This window comes from Quercus robur, chromosome 9, assembly GCF_932294415.1.
Source record: "Quercus robur chromosome 9, dhQueRobu3.1, whole genome shotgun sequence".
In the NCBI taxonomy this organism is placed as follows: domain Eukaryota; kingdom Viridiplantae; phylum Streptophyta; class Magnoliopsida; order Fagales; family Fagaceae; genus Quercus; species Quercus robur.
In genome coordinates this window covers 42,013,378-42,024,575 of record NC_065542.1, presented here as the reverse complement: position 1 = coordinate 42,024,575, position 11,198 = coordinate 42,013,378, and the positions used below count along the sequence as shown (strand labels likewise).

Below are 11,198 nucleotides of genomic sequence, written 5' to 3'. Positions count from 1 at the left end.
GCCGGACCAAGTTCATCCGTGTAGGAAGGGCATCTCTCCCAGCTCGCCATACGAGAGATTTTACACAGTTTGGCACGTTCATGCACCAAATAGCCTTCCAAATCGGAGATGCAGTCCCAATGTGCGCCGTACCATTCAGCTCTGTATCATCAAGCTCCATTAAACGGTGATAACCAGACTTAACCGAAAACCTTCCATCACAGGAAAACGGCCAAAAAGGGAGGTCTTTCTGAGCAAACAAACTAAGTGGGATGGCCTTGATGGTGACTGCCTCATTAGGTAAGAACACTCTGTCAATCTCAGCCACATTCCAACTCCTATCTTCATGGTTAATTAAGCTATAAACCAAGGCATTTGCATGGCTTTCAGGGGCAAGGGAAAAAACTTTACCGTGTTAAGACCCAGGCAGCCAAGCATCTTGAAAAATACGCACCTGTGCACCATCCCCAATCCTCCACATCAATCCCCCTTTAATGAGTTCTCTACCCTTCAAAATGCTCTTCCATGCAAAAGACCCTTTAGTGTCCTTAGCATCAAAAATAGACCCATGTGGGAAATATTTTGATTTAAAGAACCTGTAAAAAAGGGAGTCTTGATTTTTTAATAGGCGCCATACTTGCTTGGCTAGCATGGCGTCATTAAAATTTCTGAGGTCCCGAAACCCCATACCTCCATAAGCTTTTGGCCTACACAAAGTGCGTCATTTTCCCAATGAATACGTCTTCTTGTACCACGTTGTCCCGACCAAAATTGTCGAATCATAGTCTCAATCTCCTGGCAAAGTGAAATGGGGAGTTTAAAACAACTCATAGAGTAGGCTGGGATCGCTTGTATCACTGCCTTTAGAAGGACTTCTCTACCAGCTTGGGAGAGGAGCTTCTCTTTCCACCCTTGGAGCTTAGACCAAATCCGATCTTTAATGTAAGCCAAGCTTGCTTTCTTTCGCTTGCCCACAAAAGATGGTAAGCCTAAGTATTTTTCATACTGCTTAATCTCCGGAACCCCCAACAAATCTTTGATAGATTCTTGGACCTCAATGCCCGTATTTTTACTGAAGAACAACATTGTCTTCTCCCGATTCAGCTGTTGCCCAGAAGCTTGTTCATAAGTAGCCAGAAGGGTTTGTATGTGATTGCATTCCTGTAAAGAAGCTCTACAGAAAAAAAAAAGTTATCATCTGCAAAAAATAAGTGGGTTAAGCGAGGTCCATTCCTGCAAATAAATATACCTCTAATATCACCAGAAGTGGCCACTTTGGAAATTAGGCCATGCAAACCCTCTGTAACTAGAAGGAATAGGTATGGAGAGATAGGATCCCCTTGTCGCAATATAGATGGTTTGTGAAGGCTCCCCATTGATCAGAATGGAGTAAGAGACAGTAGTAATACACTCCATCATAATATATGACACTAAATATTGACACATACTTGGTTCAACCCAATATGCTTCACTTTGATTCGGTTTGAGAGAGAGTGAATAAAAGGTACGCTCATTATTTTGAGGCAGCAATGTGCTTGGTTTGTTTCAAGTTTGAGTTGAATGTCTTGGAGTTGTATTCTTCCCATCCTTTCTTCTTCTTATTTTTCCCTTTCTTTGGATCATATTTGAATTTGAACTACTAGCAACATTTGCCTACAATTTTACTTTTGACTGGTTGAACCCCAAAAAATATATACTTTGAATAGTGTTTTGAGCTGTCTATGAGAACTTCCTATCACTAAACTACCTTTGTAGATGATATATAACATTTGATTACGCGTACAAGAATACTATTAATATTGCAAATAGATTGTCAGATAACTATGGCATGTAATACAACACATAAGTTCTAATAAACTTGGGACTTTTTTTTTTTGGGGGGGGGGGGGGGGGGGGGGGGAGGTGGGGGGGACTTCACAATGTAAAATTCCTTTTAATGATTTTGGAAGAATATTTTCATGCCGCGTAAAACTGTGCCAATAATTCAATTCACTCCCTCCATTGAGTTAAGATCCGGAGGTTGAATTCTCTTACTTACACTTGATAAAAAAAAAAATAATAATAATAATAATAAAGTAGAACAAAAACATACGGTTATGGCCATATAGTTAGGAATGATTTAGATTTGATAAATTTTACGATGAAATTTCCTAAACTCTGGAAAAGAAAACAAGAGTAATTGCCATAGCCTCCGTTTGGGAGGCGCGTTTTGTGCATTTCCCAGCAGATGCTTTTTTTCCTGAGTCCCGTGCATTGTTCACCGGACCTACAAGTACCATATTTAGTAACTTTTTCTTTAAAACTAGGTTCCACAGTACCATTCACACATTTAAAAATTATTTTTCTTTAGTATTTTCAGTAATAAAATATATCCAAACAAACTCATAGTAACAGCAAACGAAATGAAATCATCCATCTCAAGACCAAATTATTCATTGGACAGTCAAAGGCATACCAGAAAATCCTAATCCTGGTTTGGAAGTGGTGCTAACCACGACGAGGACCATGGCAAACACAAAATCTAACTTATTTTTTTATCAATGAAAGTGATATCACAATGCCCGAAGGCAAGTAGTAATTATTTTTGTTGCTATGATTTTGCCTTCCTTTTAATTCGTTTGTTATTGGCCTTTTACATTTGGCTTGTTTCGCTTGTACTATATATCCCACGGGAAGAAAAGAGAAGGAAAACAAAGAAGATGACCTTGAAATGGCTTAGGCAGCAAGCTTGAAGGGTTCACTTAATCAAGGCTCAATCGATGGTGTGTTTTGTGTCAAAAGTTTGTTCGGAAAAACATAGTAAAATAGGATTTGGTGAACATTTTAAAGCATGTTTTTGAAATAGATTGACCAACAGAGCCATTAGAGCAGTGATTAGGGTATTACATCTTATAGCAGAGCAATAACAGAAGTGAAAAACTGAACCTCTCAAGAAGAGTATCATAGTAATTTTGGAGCATAAAAAGCGCATGTTAAAACATGCCAAAGTATGGCCAGCAGGTGGGGGTGAAAAATAGGAACAGTTTTCGGAATCAGATGTTATTCTTCCAACACTTGACAACAGCAAGCTCACAGGCAACTAAATGCAATCGAAGTGTGTCCCAATATAAGCATCCAGAACAGCAACAAGATTGATTCCTTTTGGCTAGATTTTAAGACTAGAATACTGTTCCAATGCAAAGTTAAATACAGCTGAAACTCAAAATTCGGTACAGGCCACTTCATATGCTGAGTAGGGAAGAAAGACTAGATTACCCAATTAGCACACCTGGTCAAGGATAACCATAAATACACCACGATTCAATGAACGTTTAAAATCCCCTCTTTTATTTTTCCTTTGTAGTTCAAACAAAATGGGTGAAAAGTAATCCAATAGGAAAATGGGGAGGAAAGAGCAATACATACAAACCAAGTCAATGCTTTCTGTGGGCACATTTAGGCTTTGTGATTTTTTGCCATCTCATCAACATCAAGTTCGACTTCTAACACTGGTGAATCCTTTTTCATACTGAAATGACTGAGGAACACAAAAATTTGTGTCACCAGGACATTTTCTACCATAAAAAAAAATGGGTAGAGTAAAATGAACTTGAGGAGCAGCTCACCTATTCTGCACAGGGCCATGATCCACAGCTGTTCGCAGGCAATATAGTACTCTACCAACAATATCTGTCATGGGAACTGGACCAAACGTTCGACTGTCCTTGGCTTCCTGCTATTAGAGGATAAAAGGGAAGACAAAAAGGAAAGAAACAAATTATCCATTCATGCCAAGGCATTTCAAGAATCAATCATCAACACATGCTTTATATAATAATTTATCCTCACCACTCTATGGCACACAATTCTCACAGAGGAAAAGAATTGTAAAAAAAATGAAGAAATTAATGAAAAAGGAATAACTGCATTTGTAAGTTTAGCATGATGCTAGATGGGTAATGCTGGACTGGATCCAGAAGTGGAAACTCCTAAAACTAGAGGGTGCTGTCATTTACAAAAAATCTTGTTGTATTGAGACCAGAAGAATACAGCAAAGTAAATATACTATAATTTTTGTATTTTATTAAGTACAGGTCATAAACGTAACAGATTAGTCCTTTCCCTCTAACGTTCTTACGAACTCTTAACAGAATAGAGCATATTTTAAAAGATTCCTACATTTTTTTTTAATAAGTAAAAAGATTCCTACATTTATTAAAAATTAGGGGTAACTGAAATTTACTATCTTTTATTTATTATTATTTCTTTCTTTCATTTATTCCCTGTTTGCTTGCCAAGAAATTGAGCAACTGAATATAAATAAATTTGGGTCCATGTTCTCTTCTCTAATATCGTTAACAAAAGAGATAGAAAGGGGATTTATTTTCTTCTCCAGCCAAATGAACCAGAATGAGGTGCGAGAGCAAAGACAACAGCAAGACAAAATCCATCCCAACATTCTTGATCATCAGCAAAGACAATAATCATAACCACAAATCTATTACTCAATTCAAAACATCTTTTACATCTGTATTCATTATATGATATATAGTTTCTCTAATTAACACAGTAGTTGACTTGGAAATTGGTTATGGAAGACTTGTGAAAACAGGCTTCAATTAGAGAAAGGTAATGGATTATGCATTGGGAATCCCCTCATATCATGGCCAATGAGTCCTTGACTCTTCAAAACCTCCAACCACTCGAGATTTTTTATTTTTTATTTCCCTTTAAAAGAGATTTTTTCTCTGATTTCTCTCCCAACCAAAATTTCCCTCTACCCGTGCAGGCCTTACTTCAAATTTTAATCCCAAAACAAACCACCAACACAAACACCAAGTTCATGGCCATTGCTCCCAAGAAGCGAATGCCAGAAGCAAGGACCACAATGGTCTTAGCCTCAGCCAGTGGCCCAAGAACTCAATCAAAACATGCTTGAGAAAGAGCCTTCTCGTAATTGGTCTTCATATTTGAATCAAACCTCTAAGCTGCAACATGTGGTCATTCTTCAATTCAAGGAAGGAAAAGATGGAAGTGGCATCTGGGAGGAGAGAGTGGATGAGGAAAAAGAAAATTTGAAAAGGACAATCTAGGGATTTTACTGATAACTCAAGGGAAATATGGGGATTTTGGTATCTTTTTAGGGGTAAAGTAGTGAATTCATTGTGGGACGCAAAAAAATAAAAATAAAAAAAATAAATAAATAAATAAAAAACCAAGTGTCAAATAGTGATTTCATCAATAACTTAAGGGTAAAATAGGAATGTTATATTTTTGATAGGAAAAGTATATTTAAGTAAAAATGGAATGTTATATTTAACAAATGATTTTTTTTTTTTTTTTGATAGGTAATAACAAACTTTATTGATAATAAAAGCACAACGAATTTACGATAGTAAACTCACTGCACTGAAAAAAATACAAACCAATCAAAAAGAAAGACTAACAGAATGAAGAAATTCAAACAAAGAATGACAATGCCTAAACCCCCAAATACGGGACCACTCAAACAAAGTCCTAAATAGCAAAGACTTCACACAGTCTACAAGTCTCTCAGTTTCCTCAAAAGTTTGAGCATTGCGCTCCTTCCAAATTAACCACATAAGACACGCTGGAACCATATTCCACACATTTGAAGTGTGACTCCCCAACCAATTCCACCATGCAAAGAGAAGAGAAACAACATTCTTCGGCATCACCCACTGAACCCCAAACAAACGAAGGACTTCACTCCACAAGGTATGAGCATACTTACAATGGATCAATAAGTGATCTACAATTTCCACTTCACATCAACAAAGGCAGCACCAATTAACAAAAGGTAAATTCTTCTTAACGAGGTTGTCTATAGTAAGAATCCCACCCCTAGCAGCTGTCCATAAGAAGAAAGCCACCCTTTTAGGTACCTTAACACACCAAATGCTCTTCCAAGGAAAAGACACCAATGGGGCTGCTAGCAATGAAAAATAGAAAGAGCGCACATCAAAAACACCACTATGATTCAATTGTCATATCATGGTATCATCACCCCCTCTAGGTAACTTGGATGAGATATGCGCAAAATAATCATAAAAGATCCCTATCTCCCAATCTTGAAAAGCATGACGGAAGCATAAGTTCCAGCTTCTACCACCCCCATCCAATGCAAACTCAACCATATTAGAAATCATAGCTGCCTTATCCAGAGCAATAGCAAACATTGCCAGATATAAATCTTTCAAGGCAGTAGGGCTACTCCAAGGGTCATACCAAAATCTAATACAAAAACCCTCACCTGCCACATACAACACATGACCAAAGAAGCTCTCAGCCCCCTTCCTAATGTTCTTCTACATACCACATCGTCCCTCTAACAACTCTAGTACACCATCCCCCACTGGCCTCCCCATATTTGGAAGCTATAACCTGCCTCAATAAACGTGTGACCTCTTTCCCAAATCGCCAAAGCCACTTCCCAAACAAAGCTTGGTTAAACAACCCAATCTTCCAAATCCCTAAGCCACCTACCTCCACTGGCCACACAACTTTCTCCCAAGCAACAAGTGAGAATTTAAAAGAGGAGGGAGTGTCGTGTTGTGAAATCTCAAGGGAGAGGTTGGTGTAATTTACTCAACTTATTTTTTATTTGTAAGTTATACACAAGTTCACCCTCCACAAGGGAGAAGGTGCAATTTTCCTTTTTTATTTTGGAGATGGGTAGATAGTACGGAAAAAGGGGGGGGTGGGGGTTTAAAACCTAGACATGGGGCACCACAAAGGATGCCATTACCATTGGGCCATCACTTGAACCCTTGAGGTGCTATTTGAGCTAGAGTTCATTGGCTAATTTGAAAGAAGAAACACTGAAATTGGATTTGTGGAAATATCTATTAATACTTTACTTGTTGCTTGGGAGCACAGTAATTTCTCTCAGCTGATTTGCTTTTCCAAAATGCATACTATGTAGAAAGAAGTGGGGTAATCTATTAGACAAACCAAACAATTTGGCTGAATGAATATTGGATAAGAAAGTTATATTACCTTGGGCTTTAAGTTCTCATTGTCAGCCAAGACCCAGCACTCATCCTTGTCAAGAATAAAAGGCTCATCTTTTTCATCCTTAGAGACCATTTCGTACCCTTCAATAGCAGCCAATCTTCTGACTAGATAGTCATCTGATTTCTGGGGGTCCTTCACCACCACCACATCTCCAACAAAAACACGCCTGTCAAAGAAACATGCATGCTGTAAATCCAGTTGTGAGTCAAACAAGAGATATCAAGATACCACACAACAAATGTGATATCAAAACAATACTAAAGCGTGTGAACAAAGGATGGCAGCATTATGGAACTGAAATGAAAGCTATTATTTCTTGGCTTCTGCGTTTTATTTTTTCCTTGGCTTCTACATTTTATGTTTCCAAGGTCATGCTTACAAGCATATTTGTTAATAAAAATCATATCATGTACAACAAGGAAGATTCATCACGAAAACTATTGGACTCAACAACAAAAATCCAACTTTCTTACCAACATATGAAAAGTTACAAACTTAACCAAATCAACATTAATCTATAAAACACATAGCATTTGCTAAATAGAGTCATTACAACATAATCATACTTTCTCAAGCAATCTGAAAAAAGAGCATCTGAACCTGGGGTAGATCTCTATTAGGAAAAAACTCTTCTCCATTTCAGATTGAGAAGCCAATCGACTTTCTGAAGTTCGTTATAAGTCTTACATGCTGGGGTTTCATCTACAAGCTAATTCAACAAACTAGTGAGTGTGCCAACTGTTTCTCAGTATGAATCTTCTGAGCGACAAACAAAGGTTCTCTTAACGAGATAAATCCAAAAGTATCATCCTAAAAAAGGTAAGGTTTCACACACTTATTCAATTGATAATTCTCCCTATAACTATGATGAAATTTCTGTCTCTTTCCCCATATATTTTACTAAAAATTTTAAAAGAATTCCAGAATTGTATCTCTTGAATTTTCCAAAAAACTGCTTTCGAAAGAGAAGCAGGTCTCCTTTCACTCATATACTTACGGGCAACAGCTAACAAGTCCCCAGAAATATATGATCTAGTTCAATGTGGTTTACAATTAGGAACACATATACCATCTCCACATTGACTATCCTCCCACAGAGGGAAGCACAAACAATGAGCACCTCCATTGTCAACTTATCATTTGCAGGACACAAAACAAAATGAAAAAGCTAGAATCAAAAAACAACATACCCCAACCCAAATTGTGTGTCAAGTTTGGAAAGCAAAATATTTGAGGAGGCTCTAATAATGTTGACCACGCCATCTATGTAATAGTGTTTTACAATAAATTTTTTGATAACTACTCAATTGTATTGATATTAAAGATTACAAAAAAGAACAATAGGGATAAAATGGAATATACCAATTGTATACTCCTAAATATTCCAACAATTAAGGGTACAAAGAATCTAAAATCACACATATTCAATGGTCTACACCCATCCAAGGGTATCCAATAGAAAAGGGTCCCAATAATTTGAGATATCAACCTCTCAGTATTCAAATATAGCCTTTAAAATGTCTTTCTAATCCTCTTCTCCTTATCTACCACATCAAACACAATGGAGCTATATTCTAGACCCTAGTTCGGCACCAGCAACAAAGAACCCTTCTCACTGCTTTAGGCATCACCCACTTTACACCAAAAAAAAACAAAAAATAAATTCCATAACTCCCTCACTATTGTACAATGCAAAAGCAAATGATCAACATGCTTCCCCATCATATTTACACATTACACGTCGATTTACTATGAGCATACCACTTCTCACGAGGTTGTTTATTGTAAGAATCATTCCCAATGAAGCCATCTATATGAAGAAAGCCACCTTCAGGGGAGCCTTTGCCCTCCAAATTTCCTGGCAAGGGATATCCAAAACAACACTCCCTCTTAATGCTTCATAGTACAAACGAAAGCTAAAACACGCGTCTTTATTAATTTCCTAACCACCTGATGTTCTGAATTCACATTAATCCAAGTAGATTATAGCATCTCAAAAGAGTATAAAATGACACTAGTATCCAATCCTAAGCAGACCTGACAAGAGTTGCATTCCAATGAACTCTGCCATCTATTACCTCCACATACTCATTTACATTAGCATTTTTCTGTGAAACAATCAGATATAATTCCGGAGATAAAGATGCCAGGTTAGAGTCTGCATACCAAGTATCATGCCAAAATCTGATTTTTCTGCCATCTCCAACCCAAAACCCAATCAATCTGCACAAGAATTCCACTCACTCGAATGGCCTTCTAAACTCCTTTTCCAAGAATGTTCATTCTCCTTAGTGAACCTCCATCGCCACCTCCCCAATAGAACCTGATTAAATGCAGTTAACTTACAAATATCCAATCCTCTTTTACCTATCGACATGCATGCAGTTTGCCAATCCACCAAGTGTACCTTTTCCTCCCTCCTAATTCCACCCCAAATAAAATCCCACTATAATTGTTCCAATCAAAACTATTATATACAAGATAAATTTCTCTCATGAATTAGAGCCAACTAGATTTCAGTTGCTTTATTTTATGATTTTAAATTTATTTGAAGGGTAACTAGAGAAATTGGAAAATTTAATTGCTTTAACTTTATGAATTGACAGTCAATATAGGACAAAGAAAAAAGAAACTTAATACTTGTCATTTAATACGTTATGAACCATTTACATTCAGACATTATGAAATCACATTCACAAATCCACATTTTAAACCCCCACAAATGGCAAACATATGAAATGCCTACTATGAAGGTCATATATGGGATCAAAAACTCATTAAACTTAGGATAAGATTATAAGTCATGACACGGAATTTAAATTTTGTAAAGTATATTCAGAAGAAAAATATATATACTTGATCACCAGAATGGTCCAAATATGTCAAAGCCAGAACTAGGAAATTTATGCTGCAAAAAGAACAGAAAAAGAGAACACTTCAGTAAAAGAAGAGTAAATTACGTGGGATCTGCAGCTGGTAATTTCCGGACCAGAAGAGTTCCCCCTTGTGGACCTATAGTAGGGGCCATTTCCTCTCCCTTATTCCAGTGCAAGTATGTCAACTTTCCCTGAAATAGATTCTTCCAAACAGCGTCACCCATTTCTCTGTCGGTAATTTGACCTCTTTGATAGCTCTGTATCACATTGCAGATGTGATCATAATTTTGCAGTAGAAAAAAAAAAAGGTAAAACAAGTGCAGTATATCCAAAAAGAAAATTAAGCGTTACTTAACCATGTATAACCTCTATTTAGTTGAAACAACTATTCCCCTACAATAATCCTAAAAAGCTTCTGCTTTTCAGGATTACACAATGAGGCAAGCCTCAAACAAAAAGAAGATGCCACACTTTCAGACTTGAGCCTTAGATCTCCAAAGAAGTACACCTCAAACACACAATTCATCTTTTTTGTGCATCCTCTAAACTCCTAAGGCAACTATTTCATCTGTAAGCTAAAAATCCTCAGAGCCATCCCCTTCTATTTTTAATCTTAGATTTATTAGACTAACACTTCTTTTATATAAACATTTTAACAACCTAAGAAAGCTGACACATGAAAAAAAGCTTAAAAAATTGATTATTCAAGCATATCCCAGAAAACCCATTTGCCATTTAGACCAAAACCTCATGAACAAAAAAACCCAGATGCAAAATCAAAAGGAAAAAAACAATTACAAGGAGAGGACAACAATCTAGGATATGAAATACACAAAAATCAAAAAACCCCATGAGTATTACAAAACATAAAAATGATAAATTGGCAGAGAGTGTGTGTGAAGTGAAGGACCTTCCAGGTAAGAGAGACGGAGTACTCGAGCTTGTGAGCTATGTATCGGAACCAAGTTGATAGGGAAACCATCGCAGAGAGACCCTTCAGTTGTGTTTAATGTTGTTGTGGTTTTAGTTTACAATACTACCTTTTCTTAAGTAGTTGTATCGGTACTGGTTTCAGCCTCTTTTTTTTTCTTTTTTATGGGAATTACTGGTTTCAGCTTTGAGGGGGTTTCTAAAACCCTTTAAATTTCTCGGATTTTTTTTTTTTTCGATCTCACCCATTTCCACGATTTTTATAATTTCAAAATATATTTTACTTTTTCTTAATTTGGTCCTATTCTTATCCATAGTTATTTTAATTTTTTTTTTTAAATTAATGATAAAATAGTCTCAAATTTGTTTGGCTTAAGAAGGTAATGACCTGTTTGG

The 11,198-nt window shown here is 36.7% G+C and overlaps 1 protein-coding gene across 5 annotated transcripts; it reads right to left on the bottom strand.

Moving 5' to 3' along the window:
- Window positions 1–1,899: 1,899 nt before the first annotated feature.
- On the bottom strand, window positions 1,900–10,969 carry LOC126698459 (uncharacterized). Of its 5 annotated transcripts, none has more exons than XM_050395692.1 (6): window positions 10,783–10,969; window positions 9,957–10,129; window positions 6,979–7,162; window positions 3,585–3,694; window positions 3,385–3,496; window positions 1,900–2,245 (listed from the first exon to the last, which is right to left on the bottom strand). In XM_050395692.1, the coding sequence occupies exons 1-5, from the start codon at window positions 10,852–10,854 to the stop codon at window positions 3,415–3,417; spliced, it is 621 nt and encodes a 206-aa protein (XP_050251649.1). In that variant the 5' UTR covers window positions 10,855–10,969; the 3' UTR covers window positions 1,900–2,245; window positions 3,385–3,414. The 5 variants fall into 5 exon arrangements, with proteins under 5 accessions (XP_050251649.1, XP_050251647.1, XP_050251646.1 ...); XM_050395690.1 differs by lacking the exon at window positions 1,900–2,245 and adding an exon at window positions 2,906–3,247 and having other exon boundaries at window positions 3,381–3,496; XM_050395689.1 differs by lacking the exon at window positions 1,900–2,245 and adding an exon at window positions 2,906–3,247.
- Window positions 10,970–11,198: the final 229 nt, after the last annotated feature.